This window comes from Podarcis liolepis (assembly GCF_965112155.1).
Source record: "Podarcis liolepis genome assembly, chromosome: 1".
Lineage (NCBI taxonomy): Eukaryota > Metazoa > Chordata > Lepidosauria > Squamata > Lacertidae > Podarcis > Podarcis liolepis.
Window position 1 is genome coordinate 45703297 of NC_139554.1, and position 19784 is coordinate 45723080.

A 19784-nucleotide genomic window follows, 5' to 3' on the forward strand; every position below is an offset into this window, starting at 1 on the left:
AGAGGAGAGGCGGCACATCTACCACAGTTAATATACTGATTTTTCATTGCATTCTTTTTATTTTATTTTATATTGCATTTTACTGTATGACAGAAGTCAAATTGTAATACAATAAAATACAATAAGCAGGAAATAAAATTTAAAAATCAATATACAATGAAAAATCATACCGCATCTAGCTTAGTGTATTGCAATTGCTACAGCAGGCAGAAAAATCATAAAATGAGCCATCAAGAAACTAAGTGGTTCTTGGATGTGGAGAGTTTGGGAACCATAGGCCTTGAATTTATTCCAGGACTTTTGCACTATAGGCCACTGTGCTTGTTTGCAGACTACTGAAATAACACAAAATCAGACTAACGAAAAGGTGTCCCTAAAGGTTAGCTAAGAGGACTACTGGGTGGTAAATCATGGCTTTGCCTTATAAGTACATCTGGTAGTAGTGGGTTGAACTGAATGTCAATGTAGAAAAGTATACATGCGCTTCCTGTTAAAGGCTTTGGAAAGGAAATTGATGTATATTGTTACTATTAAAGTTCAACTTGTAGGCATAATTTTTTCTCTGATTAAGAACTATTATGCTTCTTCCCATTCCTTCCACATGACATGTAGACTTTTTACTTTTGGGTTCTCAAAACAACTAAGTGACTTGCACAGATTACTGGGATACGGAACGTACAGGGTTCCCCCCCCCCTTCTGCCCGTGGTTTGGGATCCCATCCTTGTTTACATAATTTGTTTATACTGCAGTAGCAATTTCTAGAGATCAATAAAGTTGACTGCTTTGTGGCCTGGACGTAAAAGCTTCCCTTACCCAACATGACCTTTCTTGGAATCAGTGGTTATCCTTATATGTTACACATTCACATTGTGATCTGAGAGTAATTTTTCTGAGAAGAAACAGAGCCCTGGCTAGCTACACATAGGAGATATCCCGTATACTCTGGCACTGATACGCATGAAGAATCCCAGAACTTCACAACAGACCCTTAACGTTGTTCTTCGGGAGACTTGGGAGTACAACCCTGTTCATATTTACTTGGAATTAAATCCCCACCCTGTGTTCAGAGGGGCTTATTCCCAGGAAAATGGCTACAGAATTGCAGCCTTATTTTCTCAGGGGTATCGGAAGTGCAAGACCCAATCCAAATTCCTATAGTTCTTCATTTCAGCAACTCCCTTACAGCTCTAATACAGTACTAAGCATTGTTTGCATGCTGCCAAGGCCTCTTCATTACAGCTGTATCTGTAGTGAAGCAAATCCACTTGGTCCAATTGCGACTCTTGAAAGTTGGAAAGGGTTGAGTGATTGTAGGACACTTGTGATAACCATATGGGAAAGACTGACAGTCAACCTGTCAACTTTCCACAGACATGTGAGCTCAGTGGCTTTCTGTAATTTATTTTTGTGTTTTAGTCTACTTTAAAGGTGAGTGCTGCTTGTTATCATTAATCAGCCTGAAGGAACCTTTCTTCCTTGCTTTTTGACTCTTGTCCATATTGCTTGTTAAACTATGTTAGAAGAACAGTCCCTTGTTATTTCCTTGAATGGGTAGGTCAGCCAGCTGTTAGACAATCAGTGTTTGTGTTGCAAAACACCACAGAAAGCTTAAGAAAGGTAGAAATTTGGCTACTGCTACCTATTTCCACTTCCCAGTGTGTGTCAGTGTGTGCTTGAGTAAACAAATATGGGATTTCTCAAGCAATCAGGACTGTAGGTCATAAACTTCCTTCTTCTAGAGCAGGACCACATTAGGGGAAAATGAGGTTCAGCCCTGGTGGTGAGAACAGCTGGCACAGCAGAAGCTAGAGTAATACTCATTATTGCAGAGTTGAGCCTGTATAATCAGGTCACAGTTGGCAAGGTGTGGTTGGTCAACACATTCCCTGCTTGGGTCCAAAGGGAGGCGTGCAGGTACTGCAGGAGAAGGAAGAGAGAAGAGGACTTGAACACAGTTTGTTTCATACAATCATCTTTAAGACTACAGAAGAATTTACTTCCTGCACTATAGGCTAGAGTACATTCTGTGTTCTGCACCTTGAACAAATGTGATAAGAATCCATAGCTTAGGAGATATTCAAAGGCAGAAATGAGCAGTAAGCTCTGTTTGATCTCCCATGTTCTTAGCAGTTGCCATTTTTAGTAAGAAACTATCCCCTAGGCCAGAGATTTCCAAACTTTTCATGTTGGTGACACACTTTTTAGGCATGCATCATTTTGCGACACAGTAATTCAGTTTTACTATCAAACCGGAGGTTAAACTAATACCTTTCCAGCCCCGGGAAGAGCACAGGGAATGTTCGTGTGACACCTACACACTGCAGCCGACACACTAATGTGTCCTGACACACAGTTTGGAAAGCTGTGGTATGTGCGCGGTTCAGTCTGAGAATCACCAAGCAGTTGTTAACTACTATCAGGGCAGGTTGAAATTAGTCCAGCCCTTAGCTTTTAATAACTGAAACTGAATGAACTTGACCTCGTATTTTTTCCTCCACTTCTATACAAGCAACATTTTGTTTCATTTTCAAAAGAAGGTTTAGCAATTTTAGTGGTATATGGTGGTAATCAACTAAGTTTTACTCAAGCCCATTGCATTATGTAAAACGTAAAACCCCTGTAGCACTAAAATTGCTGAACCTAAGGAGATGCTTCCATTTGCTACTCTGGGTGTTCTCCCAACACCTCCTTTGGAGCCAAGTTTAGGGGTGCACCTGGGGGGTGGGGAGAAGGCCATGGAGCTAGTGGAAGCCTTTGTGCAGGGTTTCCACTGGGGGGAAACTATGGGCATGATTCAACAAATGAGTCCCATTTAACACAGTGGTTTGGGATTAGGCAGGTCTATAGTTCGTCATGTACAAGCTCATTTGTTAATGTACAAACAACATTTTTCTCCAGCTACTAAACATGTTTACTGTCCTATTTGACCCAAACCCCAAGAAATATAGTTATACTTTAGTTCCTACTTTATAAAGAAGTAGAACAAGGTAGTCATTACCTACTGGTCCTATTCCCCGCCCCCAATGGGAATGCAGCATAATTCACTTCCTACTGGTGCCGTTGTGTGCATTGTGAATGCTCATGCTGGTCTAAGGTCAAAAGCTTCAGGGCATTAAGGATAACAGTGTTATCTCTTACTTTGGCCTCCTAGCAAGTGGTATGGCACAGGGCTACTGCTACTGAACATGAAAATTCAGTTTCAGCCATACTAGTTATTGCTTAACGTAAAGCAGAGAAATAGTGGTAAAACCAATCAGGGCAGTTGTGTTTAAAGGAGAAAATTAAACAGGACAGGCATCTGAAATGTAAATTAAGAACCCCACAAGTCTGCCCCAAAGGGAACCCGATCCTACTGGGAGATGCATTTACCTGAGGCCTAAGAGAGTGGCTAGCATGTGCTCATAGTGTTCAGAATGGAACTCTACAATTGTGGAGGCTTAGCTGGAAAGCCTGTAGAGCATACATACCTTCTGGCCTCTTCCGGATAAGTTTCAGCTCTGTGCTAGCACTGACAGAATTACTGCCACTGTAGGCATTGCAGGTGTAGGACCCCTCGTCACCCGCCTGCACATTATTTATGAATAGGCTTCCATCTTGGGACGTCTGGACATGATGGCCATCGGCTCTCACCGGAACTCCATTCCTGAGCGGAAAGAAATGCCTTCGTTTTGCACTTTGAAAGAGAGAGGCCTCTCACCTACTGCAGACCCCGGTGGAAGGAAACACAGGCAGGCACACAAGTGTTTTAACAAGCCTACATGAACAGAGACCACATTCTCAACAGCTGAGTTGGGATTGAAGACTAAAGTAAACCTGGATTCACCATTGCTGTGGTAATGCAAGTTTTTGCTTGCCAATTCATGCCTCACTGGAATTGAAGGGGAAAGGAAGGGAAGGTAAATTCTGCAGCTCAGTTTTTCCTTTTTTTACCTTGACCATCTTATGTTCACATTGTTGCCTGTCACAACACATTGAAGCTGAGCAGTCTCCCCCTCTGACACAGAGAGGCTGGGCAGCAGGCCAGTGATTCTCAGCTCCCCTGAGGAGGAAAAGGGTATTGTCAATCCCAGGAAGAGTCCACGCAGGGGGCCAAGCCAATTCCTTCAGGAACGGTGCTGTGAATGCCGAGCTCTGAATACCCAGCGCTGACTAACTACCCAAAGCTCTGCTGCTTGCATGAACTTGGCCTCTCGAGCTGGACACTAGCCTACTGTAAAGTGTGGGAAAGGAATCTCAGCGCCATTTTCCACAACAGGATCCTTTGTCCAGAAACCTTATGATGTAACCATCAACCTATAGTTAAAATGCCTCTTTCTTCAAGGCTCTTCTTTAGCAGCAAAAATATGAACTCTGGTCTTAGCAACAACAAAAAGCAACAACTTTGTTCAGTCACAGGAGTACTTGTTCCCAGAGTTCCATAGAGTTGAAGATTTAAACTAGTTTGAAAGTTGAAATTGCCAAAACTGCCCTAGTCTCCACCCCACAAAAAAAATCTTATGAATTTTGTGTGGTCTTCTAGCCTCCCATCTAATTTGAGAGACCTTAACTCATTAAACCAGGAGGGCTGCTTTTGCACTGTAGTTAACTGGCTTATGTAGAGTCAGACCACAGGTCTACCTAGCTCACTCTTGTCTACGCCAGGAGCTGCTAACCTCCTTTTGGCCCATGGACACATTCAAAATATACTGTGGGCACCATCCCCTCCGCTTGCTTTTTTTCTTCACCCCACCCCAGCAGTCAGTGTCCTCTCCCTTCACAGATGAACAACAATAAAAGGTGCTCTCTTGCTCTTGGAGTTACGGGTAAAGTAGAATGGATTGAATGTGTATGATTGTACAGTGGTACCTTGGTTTACAACCTTAATCCGTTCCAGAGGTCCGGTTGTAAACCAAAACAGGTTGTAACCCAAGGCACGCTTTCGCCAATGGGGCCTCCAAAAATGGGTTGTAAAAAAAATAATGGGTTGTAATCCAAAAAAGGGACCCACACTTCCAGGTTTGATGTGGTTGTAATCTAAAACGGTTGCAAACCAAGGTACCATTGTACATGGGGTCCCTTCAAAATACATTACAGGTTACCCCTGTAAGCTTTATAGTAAACCTTGCACATGTGGTGATTTCCATTACTACAAAAACATTGATCTAAGGCATGGATCCTCTTGGTTTTTACAGAGTGTGACAATAGAACCAGCACATCTGTGTACACGCGTGACTAATGATTTGGTTGTGGTTTGAGAGGATCTCTTACAAAAATTATGAGGCTCTATGTTTTTGTACCATGGCCTTACTGGAAAGTCAATGGAGGTAGATATGATCTGTGACCTGATGGTGGGAAATAATGCAAATTGGAGAGGATCTGTTTTGCTGGATTCAACTTGAGTGTTTGTGCATGTGTCTGTCTGTCTCCACCCTATTTTGTCCCCCCAGCTGCTCTGATTTCCTCCTCCTGGATTGCTCCCTTTTCTTTCCTATCTTCTTGGTCACTCTGTCTTCTGTTCAGCTACTCAGGTGCTGATCCAGTTCCTTGAAAAGGCTGTGGAATTGAAAGAGGAAGTGGGAAAGAACATTGCTCTTTCAATTGCTCTTTCAACTTCCTTTTTCAGCTCTATGCCATTTCCAATGGTGGCAGTGGAAGAGAAAGGTAATCCCCTTCACCATCTCAATATGAAAGGGTTAGTGAGCAGGGGAAATGATCAGAGGCTTTGTGGGCACCAGGGGAAGTCTTGAAGAGGGCCACATTGGTGACCTCGGGTCTACACTAACCAGCAGCAGCTCTCCAGGGTTTCTGATGCAAATCTGTTCCAGCCTTAAATGCAGGGACAGAGCCTGGGACCTTTTTACATGCAAAAGCATGAGCTCTAACTTGGTGCTACTAATGAGGAAGCTAAATTTGGGCACCTCCAGTGTGTCAGTATTGTGTGGGAGTGATTCAGTTGCACGCCAGAACTTTAGCTTTGTGCACTTAAAGTGGTTTAAAGAGCTCCGTTGCCCTAGCAAAACAATTTTTATTTTTAAAAGGTGTATCAAACCTTTTGCAGCTTGGAAAGTGATGGGGAAAGGCCTTGAAAAGTGTGATATGAATGAATTACTGATGGGAATGTGTGTGCAACACTCCACAAGCAAAACAGAATGAATGTTTATTGTCATATAACCACCCTGCAAACAAATTGGAACAAAGGGTCCATGAAGGCTGGATATAATCAAACCTTATTTGTGCAAGCAAATCAGGATGAATGCTCATCTGGAAGGGCCCACATGGCCGCATCATCATTAGCACCAAGTACTAATAAACATGTTGCTGGCTGCTTGAAACAGAACTGTCTGAGGCTGCTTTGTGTGAGTGGCTCAGTTTGGGGTTGGTTTTTTAAAAACACATCACTGCAACTCCCTCTCATTTTCAAACTATTTCAGATAACCTAAATACGAAGGAACCCGTTGTTTGAAACACACAAATATCTCCCACTCCAGATTGGTTGTAGGTGCGCATTGGCTCTCAGCATTGTTCGTTGGCCTGATGCTTGGTTTAACAGCAGCGGCACAAACTGAGCATTTCCATTTACCTCCTGTGCAAGTTCACCCTAGTCCCCCCTTAATACCAAAGCAAGATCTATCTTCCTTCGCTTTTTAGTACCTCTAGGTATGATCTGGACTCTTCGCTGATCCTGATCCCGGCCATTGGAAGCAATGCAGGTAAAGAAGCCAGCATCTTCAGAGGCAAGGCGACTGATAACTAAGGCACCGTCAGACTGCTGTCTGTGCCTGGAAAGCAAGAAGAAGAAGAAGAAGAGTTTGGATTTGATATCCCGCCTTTCACTCCCTTTAAGGAGTCTCAAAGCGGCTAACATTCTCCTTTCCCTTCCTCCCCCAGAGAAGAATAGCGACTATGAGTCTTAATGAGAAGGAATTTATTTGCATCTAACTCAATGACTTATTTGAGAGAGGTTACATTGCTCAAAGCATAGTCTGAATGCAAGTACCCTTACTGTGCCTCCACATCTCTCTCTCAAAACTTGTTTACGACCTCTGAGGATCAGCTGTCAAGCCTGTCTGACTGCTGCAAAGTGAACAACAACCAAAGAGCAGTAGTCTCTCTTCAAGCTCATCCTTTTGAATTCAAGCTTGTACAGTGCAGGTGGGCTTCACCCCTTTTATCTGTAAAACCAGGAACCAGGCAGAGGGTCTTCTCAGTAGTGGCACCCTCCCTGTGGAATGCCCTCCCTTTAGCCAGATGTCAAGGAGATAAAGAATTACATCTGAAGACAGCCCTCTATTGGGAAGTTTTTAATGTTTTTAATGTTTGCTGTTTTACTATGTTTTTATGTGTGCTGTAAGCCGCACAGGGTGGCTGGGGAAACCCAGCCAGTTGGGCGGGGTACAAGTAATAAAATTATCATTATTAAAATAAAAATTACTTTTGCTGTCAACTACTATGTAATGACTTTGAAGAATTTTAAGTCCTTGGTTGTCACAAGAACCAATTTTGGTTAAGTGGTCACAACAGTTTTGTCACATTATTTCAGTGAATTTGGCAATGAACTGGATGAACCAGAATAAGGACCGAGTAAGTCACTAAATGTGGGGTAAGCAGAGCAGGTATGTACCATGTAAGGGCAGCCTTCTTGATGGAGGTGACCTCTACTTCCCCAACCTCCACCATAAGGCTATGCAAGGACCATCTTGCCCTGAAGGGAGGGGAATTCCCTGCCATCTAGTTCCCAGAGTTACAGCTGAGGTGGCCTCCCCGCAACCAGGAGCGAATGAAGGCGTTGTGACACCTGGGGTGGGGCATCACTACGTAGGGTGCATGTGCAGCAGTGCTACGTGTGACGCATGCGCCGTACATAGCGATGTCACACATGCGCTGTACATAGCAGTTTGCCACCGCCCAGTGCCGTACGGACGGTGCCGGGATACTCTGCTCGCAGCTGCAGCCACGAAGGGAGGATCCTCTACATGTGGCTGCAGCCGCAAGCAGAGTGCCTTCTTGTCACCTCCCCAGACATGGCACCCAGGGAGCACCGCCCCCCATTGGAACACCACTGCCCCCAACACTGCCCCCAGGCTACCTAAGGACCCACCTTGCCCTCAGGACAGGAGAGAACTAGCTTTCAGAAATTTTGAAAGGAGTCACAGGCTGAAGGGAAAATAGTAGGTAGCTTACAAAATGGGAGTTGTAATTAAGACTTTGGGTGGGGAAATAGAAAGAGAAGGGGGTTGCTCAGATAAGGTTTTGCTAAAATGAAAAATGAGGATGGAGAATGACCTGGGGGGTTGGCATCAAGAGAAATGGGGTCTGCCCTCAGATGAATGTGAAAAGCTATAATGTCACAAAGAGTGCCTACAACAGTGAAAATGTACGTTAGCAGAGGATGTGCCTTTAAAAACAGTAAAAATTGTAACAAATGCTTGTCCTTAATTAACCTAACAACGTAGCCCTGTTAGTCAGAGTGGTTTGAGCTGTGTACCCCTGGCACTGAAAGAAGAAGATGGGAAAGTAGAAACACATTAGTTGTAGCTTACCTTGGAGAGGAGATGGGCTGTCCGTCTTTCTGCCACTCAATGGTTACAGAAGGCAAAGCCTCTACACGGCAAGGCAATCTGACTCGCTCCCCGATATTGGCATCAACAATTGAGGGTTCATTCTTATACATTTTTAACCTGGAAAACAAATTTACAAGGTGTCAAAGAAATAGCAGTGTTCCAGCTCTATATTTTGAATCTGTGTAATGTAATCAGAACCTTTCTCTTGATTTTTCCTGTGAACGGCACCTGTGCAAACACACACACACACTTAGTATGCAGCGGCTCCTCATCTTGATTTGAGCATGAATGGATTACTGCAGAGGCTGCACTAAAGACAGAAGCTGCAAACCAACTAGGCGAGTGCTTTACAAAATGCAGGCTTGTATAAACACATCTTCCTTAAGTACTCTCTTGGCTGCAAGCCTAGAGAAATGCCTTTAGCCACAAGAATCCACAGTAACAGAATGTTCTTTTCAGTGCCATCCCTGTAGCCCCAGCCTGCCTGGTTCTGTATCTTGATTTCTACAAAGGGCTGGAGGAATTTCAGTGGAATATTACTGTTTCACCATGTAGCTATTTGAGGATCTTCACTAGCCACTCCTATCACTCCAAAGATAAAGAACCCCAATGCTTACCAGAAAAGTACCAAGAGGTCAACTTATTCCCATTCCCCTCCCATGCTAGACACTCCCAACTGCTTGAACTATCAGCCGGCTAGAGAGAGAAAGTGGGAACTGCGTGAGTTAGGAGGGCAGTTTTATTTTGGTAAACTGCTTTGAGAAAGCAATGTGTCCTGAAGGGGCAGGTTAGAAATTCATCAAATAAATAATAGCCTGCCGAGAACCACTCCTTTTGTTCTGGGAGGTGCAGACAGCAGCAACTGGCAAGAACTGCCACCATCCACCCATGTGACTCACGATGGACTGACTGCAACTACGACTACGGCCATTACGGAAACAGTGGTCTAAGGCCTCTTCAACCACCACCACAACTGACAGGAGATTGGGACTGGCATAAGTTCTGGGCCAAGTCTTGCTTGTGGGGAAAGAGCAGGAGACCTACCGGACCTGTTCCAGATGCTGGAATGTTAACACTTGTAAAAAATTATGGGATGGACTTCTAAACATGACGGCAACAAGCTGTCCCCACCTCCCAACGAGGCTGCTGTGAATATGCCTGAGATGAGTTGCAATATAGCTGTGATTTCATACCCTGAAGCTTCTCAAAAGAGTTCTCTTGCCTGCCCACAGTGCTTAAGGGCCACAGCCTGGTTTGACACACTGTGGAGAACAGAGGTATAATATTTCCTGTTAGCTTTACCTGTATGTTGTCTGAGGAAGGTTGACAGGAGAGTCATGTGACTGCCCAGTACTAAGTCCTGAAACAAATGCTCTGTGCTGGTGATTTTGACCATGAATCACCTGATTCCCCGCTCTCTGTGAAACATCAGATCCAGGGATTTCTAGGGAGAGAGAATTCAGAATAAGAGTGCCCTGTGCCATAAGACTGCACAAAAAAATCTGCAGCTGACTTCACATATCAGAACCAACTATCTATCTGCTCACTTCCTTTAAAAGAGCCATGGGAAACCTGTTGTTTACCTGTTTGTTTCTCACCCCAGTGCTAATTGTAAAAGTATGCTTTCCCCTGCCAGCAGGAACAGTTTAGGAGGGGAGCCCACTATAAAACGATAACCCAATCCGGAGTATGTGTATTGCTCGCAATCTCTGGCAGACAATCTTGCCTGGAGTGAAATGCCCTTCATGCAAGGCCCTGCATGTTCTGTGCAAAACACTACCCAACTGGGCCCTTGAATGTATAAAGACATCCCCTCATTTATGAGGCCAGAGTTTAAATGTGCCCTGGCTCAGGCAACAGCCCAATTCCTACTAGAAATTGAAAAGTGCAGCTCCTCCCAACATGGCTAAATTAGAGGTGGTTGGGAAGGAAAATCAGAGACCTTGCTTACAAAGTACATTGCAAAATTATGACAGAGCAGAACTCCCTCAAAGACCTACCACCACAGAGCAGACAGGGCTGGAATAGAAAAGAGGTTGCTCATTCAACCGACACAAGATCGAGAGATGCTAGTGAAGTTGTAGGTGGATGTTGATAAAGTTGTAGACAGGGTGCTGGCATTTTGCACCTGTTTCGCCCTGGCAGTCCAAGTAATAAAGGGGCCCTTTTACTGGGGCTTGCAGGTAGCACACTCCCAAGGTAGTTTTCCGAGCTTCTTTAGTGGTCTAATCTCAAAGCCTTGATATGTATATTGATATTCAATTTCATAGAGAATACTATTTATTGGCTTAAGCTTAAGAGACTGATTTGCTGGCATCACAGGGTTTTATTAAACTAACTTTTACTCAGAGTAGATCCATTAAAATTAATAGGCCTAAGTTGCCTGTGGCCATTCATTTCAGGAGATACAACCCATAGCATTTTTATTATACCAAACAGATTATTATTACAAAGTTGGCATTTTCCTTATGCCTGGCTGTTTCGATTGAGAAAATGGACAAAGGTAGCTCAAGTATTAAAACAGAAACAACGCATCACCTTTGATCCTCAGAACAATCTTCCTGTGCTCTACCCTCCCATTCGAAATTTTGCACATGTAGGTCCCAGCATCCTCAGCTCTGAGCTGGCTGATCACCAAGGAACTGTCAGACTGGTAGGTATGCCTGCAGGAGGAGAAATGAGAGCATTTGACATAGATTGCAGACGAGCTATAAAGCAGCAGCAAATCCTGTTGGCACCCAATGCCTGTTAACAGTAACTTTTTATTTATTTCTCTACTGGGGCAGTGCCTGGTGGAATCTTAAACGATGTGGTGGACTTCTGATCAGTTTTTCTAGTAGTTGAGTAGGTGGGGCCCAGTGAATAATGCAAGAAAATGCACACACATGGGGAGCGGTGCTTCATTTTCATGTCATGCACAAGAGCCACAGAAGTCCACTTTGCTCAGTACGTAATTTTTTGCACTGAGCTGTCTGATATCAGTCAATAATCTATAATACTAACAGTAATCTCAGTTCTCTGAATGCTGCTGGTCCTTTTCTAACAAACTCGGCACTATTCACACACACAAGAGGGGAGGAGCAGCAGGCTTCAGGGAACCCCAAAGTTTAAAGAAGTACAAAGGAATCTTTAGAAAAATCCTGTGTGGAGAAGGGCAGGGTGTGGAATATAAAGCCAAGGCAGTGAGCAGTGGCTGGTGTGTGCGTCAGAATGGAGTGCAGTGGCTGGAATCCCGAGCAGCACTCCACACTGCAATATTCTGTTGCAGGCCACATATAATATAGAGAGAGCTTCTACCGCTATTCATCGAAATTGCTGTGTCTAGGAATTCTAAAATATAAGACTCATGTCAAAGTCCTCCACTCACCCAAAAGCTTCTGTGGTGTTAATAGGTTTCAGTAGGGTGGGTTCCACCACAGGGGTAGGTGCTAGGGTCAAGCTCACCTGTCAGAGGACACTGGCCGCCCATCCTTCTGCCATTCAACTCTGGAGAAGCGGGAACTTCCTGCCTTACAGAGAAGACGGATGCTTTGTCCCAAGCCTGCCTCCACTGCTGAAGACTCCGAACCATCCAAGAAGACCCTGAAAGACATACTGTAGTTAGCCCAAAGTTCAAAGGCTGCTCTGAAAGCACAGGGTGGGAAATGCATAACTGCTGATAAAGAGAGAAAACACCTGATGCTTTTGCAAGGGCAATACTGTCTGGAGTAACTAATAATAGCATTTTTCCTACCCCTGTGGATCCATGTTAGGTTGGAAGCAGTCTGCATGTTGCTAAAGCAAGGAAACAGTGGGAGAAGAGTCTTCTGCAGACTGAGGAGACAATGCAAACCGACTGGGGGAGAAAGTTAAACCTGCTGCATCACATGCATACCAGACCCAAAATACATAAACACACACTTCTCTGGAAGACCAGTTCTTGATCTAGAACAATCTTTATCTAGATGAAGGGCCAAACCATGTTGTCACATCCAAATGCCTATCTTTAGAACAGGGGTGGGGAGTCTTTGGCCCTCCAGATGTTGCTGTACTACAACTCCCAACAGCCACAGCAAGCCAATGGCCAAGGAAGGCAGGAGTTGAAGTTCAGCAACACTGGGAGGCAGCAAAGATTCTCCATTCCTGCCGTAGTGTTCAAGAGCTGGGGCCTTTTAGTTAACTGTCTTTTGTTATCCAAAAGGCCCCAGTAAGAGTTTGAAGTTACTCGCAATAACAGATTTTAAAAGACCACGGCTGCCAGGCATTAGAATCCAGCACGAGTCAGGAGAGATACAGCTGACTACAAGTCTGTTAGCAGACACAACTCATTCACATCCCTGTGTGAAGTCAATGGTTGAGGGTGTATAAAAATGAATGCATGGCCACTGTAAAATTTAAAAAGAAAATACTGGTACTGGGTAGCTCACATTTCCAGGGGGTGGAGGGGATTACTCCTGTGTCAGGCTTATATTGGAATCCTTTATGATAGGTTGTCTGTCCTCACCCTGCAGCAAAACAATCTCATGCTGCAGAAAACAACTCCTAGCAGAGAAGCCTGCTATTGCAAAATATTACCTGTTTAGAGAATGAGGGAAGGAAGAGCTTGCTGAGGTTTGGCGCTCAAATCCATTCGCTACTGATCCATCTGCTGCAGATTCTCTCCTCCACCCTTCATGCTCACGGTGAACCGTCTGACCATGCTCACGGTGAACCGTCTGCCGCCTCTCAGAGTGTCCAGAGACCACAGTTTCCCCTAAACCATGAAGGTGGTTTGCTGGATCCTTCCTTCTTTCCCCCATCCCTTGCTGAGACTCAGGCAGGCTATCTATAGTCATGGTCCTTCCCCAGCCTCTCTCCCCATGATGTAGCAATGAGTGAGTTTCTGAGCCAGTGTGAGAATGGAAAGCCCCACGTCCTCCTCCTCCTCCTCCTCCATGGCTATGACTCGTGGCTCCTCTTGCAGGCTGCTGTTGGTGCTGCTCCTCTGCAACTCCTCCCAAGTAAGAACTAGAGTGGATGTTAGGAACTGCAGCATGGTGGTGGTGTCCCACATCACTCCCACCCACTGATCTATGACAAGTTTTCATGCACTCCTCTTCAGAAGCAAAGTTGTTGTTGTTGCCGTGGCAGCCCCCATACCAGAACCGATTGCATTTCCCAACGTCATGTACAAAGTACCAGCGCGTAGTCCAATCTGAGCATGGGCCATGGGCGCTGGGCAGCAGGCAACCAATAGGATAAGCTAATAGGAAATGTCAGGAGGGAAGCAGTTGTTATAGAATAAGCAGATACACAAATCTTCTTCTGACCACATCCCCACTCAGGGCTCACCCACGCTTCTGTTTGTCCCATGCCTAGAAAGCATGGGTCTGAGTGATTTCCCCCTCTTCCCCACTCCTTTCCCATGGAAAACCTGCTCTTTAGTGTTAAATCAGAACAAATGTCAATCTGGAGAAAACCCAAATTGCCATTTGCTCTGAATGAGCTTTAAAGAGCAGGTGCCCCGGGGCGGGGGGAAGCAGCAGGACAAGAGGAAGTGTGATAAGCACGAAGAACAGGTTTTCCAGGGGCAAGTGGCAAAGTCATTTGGAGCCACACCTAGAAAGCACAGGATAAGTGGGAAACTTCTCAGGCCTAAGCTTTCTTGGCACGGGACAAGCAGGTGTGTTCACGAGCCCCAAATCACTCTTCGTCTGTAAGATGCTCAGTAAATAAACCCAGATGACAATATGGTATCAGGAACTTGAAGCCTGCTATCAACCCTTGCTCATTCACTACAGGTTGCTTAGGCACAGCAAAACTATTTTCTACTGTGTGATTTTGTTGTAGTCTTTTTCAAGAACTGTGTGTACAGCTAGCACAAGTAAACAATAAAGTCAGATGTGTACTAAAGCGCAGACCAGTCCAGGATAGACTGTGCAAAGAGTGCTGCCCTATTCATGGCGCAAGGGCAACTGGAGAGTGTTTTCACTCTGGGTGGAGGCATCAGGTAAGAAGCAGTGGGATAACCACACACTCTCTGACTTGCCTACCCCTCACCACATACCATTCCCATCCTGTCACTACTGCCCAGGTCTCAACTGTTGGAAAATCATGCCAGCGTTCCTGGCACAAAGGATGCTATGGCAGTACAAAGCAGTCACTGGAAGCTTAGATAAACGAGTCTGGGGTTGGAGGGGTCTCCTGTCACAGTATTCTGCCTCAGCACCTGAAAAAGCCTAGCAGGGGGCCAGGCGTTATGAGAGCAGGTGTAAAAAAAAGGCAGCAAACATAATTTAAGATCAGATATATTTTAAATTTTTAAAAAAAATCAGTACCATTTTCTAGAATTCTTTTGAGAAAGCTGGGACAGTTAATTTAAAATAATTTGCACTTAAAAGTTTGCATTATGGATTTGCCCTTAGAGGGGAGTCAGGATTCACGTTATCAGAGGCTCAGTTCTGTCTCTGTATCAAATGGCGCTGCTCACAAAACCAGGCATTGTGCTTCAAGGGTATGTGGGTGAGCACTTCTAGGTTGGGCCTATGCCCATCACAGCTTGCAGAAGCCAACCAGAAGTAGCCGACTGTGATAAACAATGCAGCTTTGAAAAAGACGGCAAGGTGCCAGGTGGCTTCAAGGCTGCAGTCGCTTGGTCCCTGCCCCTGTCCATGCTGTTTTCCTTTCTGGGAAACTGTGCTCGCCAGCCATTCATTCTTCAGGGTAGCTGAACAAGAATAATTCGATAACAGAAATGTGTTAAGTGATTCCTTCCTGTCAGGAACACTGAATGCAGAAGCCCCATAAAACGGAACTGAAATGGTACTCTGCTTATTTAATAGGCATTTCTTACAAAACCAACAGAAGTCAGAGACTGGGATCTTAAGGGTGAATTTCAAACCAATTCAAAATTCTGGCCAAGGGATTGCTATTATTATTATTATTATTATTATTATTATTATTATTATTATTCATTGGATAATGGATTATCTACATCCTTTTTCATGACACTGTAAGCTATAAAGTGTTTCTGTTCATGTTGGCAGAAAACAATGGGTAAACCATCTTTCAAAACTTAAGCATCACTTACGTTGGCTGGGTCTATTGAGGCACCCATCCCCCTGAGGCCCAGAAGCAGAAGCAACGTTGTCGTAGCAGCAACCATACGTAGAAACACGACACTCCTCCGCTGGCCTCTCCTGGGACAGAACTTGGCTCGCCTTGGACAAAGCCAGAAGTTACTGAGATGGTCTCATTACTGAGATGGTGTAAAAGATCTCATACCACAAAACCAAACCCATAAACAAATCCACAGGAGGAGATAAGACCAACCATCCCTTTTTAAACACCTGATGGGGGACTTTGGCAGGTAATGAAGACATGCACCATAATGTTTCTCTTTGACTTGGGATAATTGCCACTAACAATTATAAGCAATATTGGGAGCAGGGGAATTGTTTCATAAGCTGTTCCAGTGACATGCTAAGGAAAAGAAAAATCTTTTTTCTTCTTCTTTTGCTTCAGGCTTGTAAAGTTGACCCCTTGCCTAGTGTGAACTAAATGGGGACCATCAGCTCAGACAATACAGGAAACCCAAGAGTCTGCCCACCTATGAATAAATTGGATGTTTCTCCAGATGGCCCGAGCAGCTGGGCAAAGCTCCCACCCACTTTGTTCTCAAAACACCCACCATCAGTATCCCTGGGAACTGAGCCCATGCACTTTGCTAAAAAATGCAGTAGATAATTAGGTGTTGCAAATGCAATCCTCAGCCACTGGAGAGGCTCCTACTACTGCTTGTGCTTAGCAAAGCAGCTGGGACAGGATCCAAGCATGATTGCCAGAGGCAGCTGCAGGCCCAGAAGTGGTTGAAGGAAAATAAGGAAGAAAGTAGATAGACAGATAGATCTATCTACTATCTATCTTGTATATATTGTGGTGTTTTGTGTTGAGCTTGTTCTGTGAACCGCCCTGAGACTTCTGGGTATATGGCGGTATATAAATACAATAAAGAAGGAAGAAAGTAGAGGGGCCATGGCGTCAGAGCTAGGGCTAATGTCCAGGGTGCCAAAAAGCCAAAATACTGCTTGTGAGTCCAGAATGGACAGTGGGATGCTACAACTCAGTGGCTGCTATCTGGACAATACTCTAGTCACCCACTACTGATCTAAAAATTTATCTCATACTATACGCTGCAAGCAATCTGGTTCATCCAGTACTTCTGTTTATTTCCTGTGAGATACAGATCCCCCTGAAGGTCTAAATGTTTATCATTAACTCCAGAGAAACATTTACAAAATGTTGTGCTTCAAATACTAACCCAACTTCAATGGTGTTTCTTGGGGCATTATGGACTGCACAATTACGGATTGGGCAATATGGTCCCTATATAATACTGAGCTGTGAACCAGAAGATCTCAAGTGACTTTAAGCAAGCTAGTCTTCCTCTCTCTCACACACCCTACCTCAATGTTTAACTGACCCACTAGAACCAAGTGTGTGATATTGTGTGTGTGTGTGTGTGGTAGGTATTACCGTAGTATTATTACTCATTACACGATGGATACAATACAATCACAATGTAACTGTAATGCCTCAAAGTCATCGCCTGAATGAAGGGACACATTTAGATCCCTGAAAGGAGAAGATCATCACAGGTTTAACTGAAAACCAGAGCCAAGATCCAAAACTTCTAATCTAGCGCACTGTTGGTATAATACAGTATAAAGTAAAGATAAAAAGGTAAAGGACCCCTGGACAGTTAAGTCCAGTCAAAGGCAACTATGGGGTTGCGGCGCTCATTTCACTTTTCAGGCCAAGGGAGCCAGCATTTGTCCAGACAGCTTTCCGGGTCATGTGGCCAGCAGAATTAAACCGCTTCTGGTGCAACAGGACACTAACAAGTGCCAGAGGGCACGGAGCTGCTGTTTACCTTCCTGCCACAGCGGTACCTATTTAGGTACTTGCACTGACATGCTTTCGAACTGCTAGGTTGGCAGGAGCTGGGACAGAGCAACGGGAGCTCCCTCCGTCACGGGGATTTGAACCGCCAACCTTCTAACTGGCAAGCCCAAGAGGCTCAGTGGTTTAGACCACAGTGCCACCCGCAGTATAAATACTGACTACTGTTGAATTATTTCACCTAGAACATCGGGCATAAATCTTTCCTATGCTTAGGTGTACTCTGCAACATAATAGTGCATTAGTGGTAGATTTATACTGGACTGACCACACATCATTCTGCTTTACTGTGAGGCTTCTCCAGCCTTATTACATTATTGTGTTACAATGCAACAAAAGCAGGGGAACACCCTCTACCCCACCACTGGTAGAAAAAGTTATAGGATTTCATTAGGAAGATGCAGTATATACACTGATTGGAAATGAGGCTGTATGTCCGACCCAAAGCATTTGAAGATGCAAACAGTATTAAAGCAGGATTGCTTATAACCACCCAGGTACCATCATGAGCACAAATCATTATGAATGCACAACAAGAAGGATGTCTGGAGTCACCCTTACTGTTGGTGCAGCAGCAGCAGGTTCATTCCTGTTCACATAAACATCACTGTAGTATTGTGGGCACCCTTCCTTGTTTGGCCCCTGAGAAGGTGATATTCCATCAGGACAGCACCCATACCTATACCAGGGGAAAAGAATGGAAACCAATATTGGTGTAATCTGTTCAAACAGATTTGCTGTCTTTGCTGGCAGATTAAATGGATTTAACCAGCTTGTCTTACCTGCTCTGATGGCAAGTGTCAAATGGGCAGCCTTGCCCAAAAGGACCAGCGGCCACAGTCTGGCCATCTGAACAGCAACCATGAAGGCTCTGGTTGCAGTCTTGAACTTCAGTTGTTGAGGCAACATTTTGATGGGAATTGAAGTGGCGGGACGCTGAGGATCCTAAGTAAGACTCCCATTGAAGGGGCAAGAAATTGGAGTCATGATCTCCATTGGGCTGGACTTGGTGATGAGTAGTAGAACCAGCTTGGGTTATTCTTTCATTTGCAGAAGCTGAAAAACATAGTATCTTATGGCATGTACCCACAGTTACAGGATCACGTCTAGAGTTAAGCCCAGATCTATGGTTATATATCAGGGCCTCTCGTTCTGTCCTTAGCAGGACAGGCACTTCGAGTTGTGTTCAAGTCAAAGTTGACCTACTGAAATTAACAGTCACAGCTAACTTAGGTCCTTTAATTTCAATAGGTCTACTCAGAGTAAAAATAAGTTGACAGTGCCTTTTCATAGAAATTCCTCACAACTGCTTTTTGTTCCTGCATTATGTTAGAGTCTTCCATCACCCCTGTACATATGTGCTTGTGTGTCAAGTGTGTGTCTCGGTCAAGTGTCTATGATTTTCTACGTGCTAAGGGTATGTGATTACTGTCTGGCCCTGTCCAATTTGGGGAGAAGCCCAACACACATTTGAAACTGGCCTCAACAACTATCAGTATGCAGGATCAGGCAGCATCCCACCAGGATGATGAACCCCAAAAAGCTTTCTTAACCCAGGGACCCTCTCAGAATCTGCCCTAGAAATAACACTGAATAAAGCAGAATTCATAAAGCCGTTTCACATTCCTTAAGGAGGGAGGGGTGTGAGGCAAAATTTCAGCTGGACCCACTGCCAGGCATTGGAGATTAGCAAGATGTGTGGTGGTAGAGGAGTGGTTCTGGGCTCCTGGGTTAGGAAAGCTTTTTGGGGGTTTGACTCCCTACCTCCATGTTTACTACTGCTTTCTTTTCTAAGAGGCATACCATCATTTCAGAGTCAGGAAAATGAAAGACAGACACTGGCTTGGTCCAGGGCCCATCTCATTTCCCATCTTTCCCTCAGAGAGCTGTACTCTACATACATATGGGCCACAAAGACTCTTAACTTTTTGTAAAGCTATTCTAAAGGAAGGTACAAAAACTAAAACATAAACATTGGAGAAAGAAAGCAAAGTTCAGGTATTTTCAAACCTATGGTGCCGAGGTCAGGATTGTATCGGGTCAGTGAGGTCTGGCGGTTGACATCATAGCCAGCAGAGTCTTGCATACTGGGAACCTCTGCAATGAGATTAGTATCCGTAGGTTAGAAAAATTGAACTAAGATCAACATCAACAACTGGGAATACCTAAAATCATCTGTGTCTTCAGCAACTAGGTGAGCAGAGCAGAGAGAATTGTTCTAAATTATCCTCTAACCCAAAGAAATCCTGCTCTCATGGAAATCAGTGAAAGGAAGCGTCAATTATATGTTTTTAAATGTTGTGGTGGGGTTGGGGGAATGGAAC

The 19784-nt window shown here is 44.5% G+C and overlaps 1 protein-coding gene across 4 annotated transcripts in view; it reads right to left on the reverse strand.

The window, feature by feature from the left end:
• Positions 1-595: 595 nt before the first annotated feature.
• Positions 596-19784, reverse strand: part of PAPLN (papilin, proteoglycan like sulfated glycoprotein) — a 56144-nt gene continuing 36955 nt past the window's right edge. For 2 of the 4 annotated variants that reach the window (XM_083506222.1, XM_083506224.1), the window contains 13 exons: positions 19471-19557; positions 18243-18516; positions 18022-18139; positions 15590-15719; positions 13096-13762; positions 11986-12123; positions 11080-11204; positions 9844-9985; positions 8521-8658; positions 6632-6759; positions 3932-4040; positions 3469-3644; positions 596-1918 (listed from right to left, as the gene is read on the reverse strand). In XM_083506222.1, the coding sequence (XP_083362348.1) occupies positions 1770-1918; positions 3469-3644; positions 3932-4040; positions 6632-6759; positions 8521-8658; positions 9844-9985; positions 11080-11204; positions 11986-12123; positions 13096-13762; positions 15590-15719; positions 18022-18139; positions 18243-18516; positions 19471-19557 (2381 nt within the window). In that variant the 3' untranslated portion in view covers positions 596-1769. Of the gene's footprint in view, positions 1919-3468; positions 3645-3931; positions 4041-6631; positions 6760-8520; positions 8659-9843; positions 9986-11079; positions 11205-11985; positions 12124-13095; positions 13763-15589; positions 15720-17991; positions 18140-18242; positions 18517-19470; positions 19558-19784 lie in introns of all 4 variants that reach the window. The other 2 variants (XM_083506223.1, XM_083506221.1) reach the window with 1 other exon arrangement.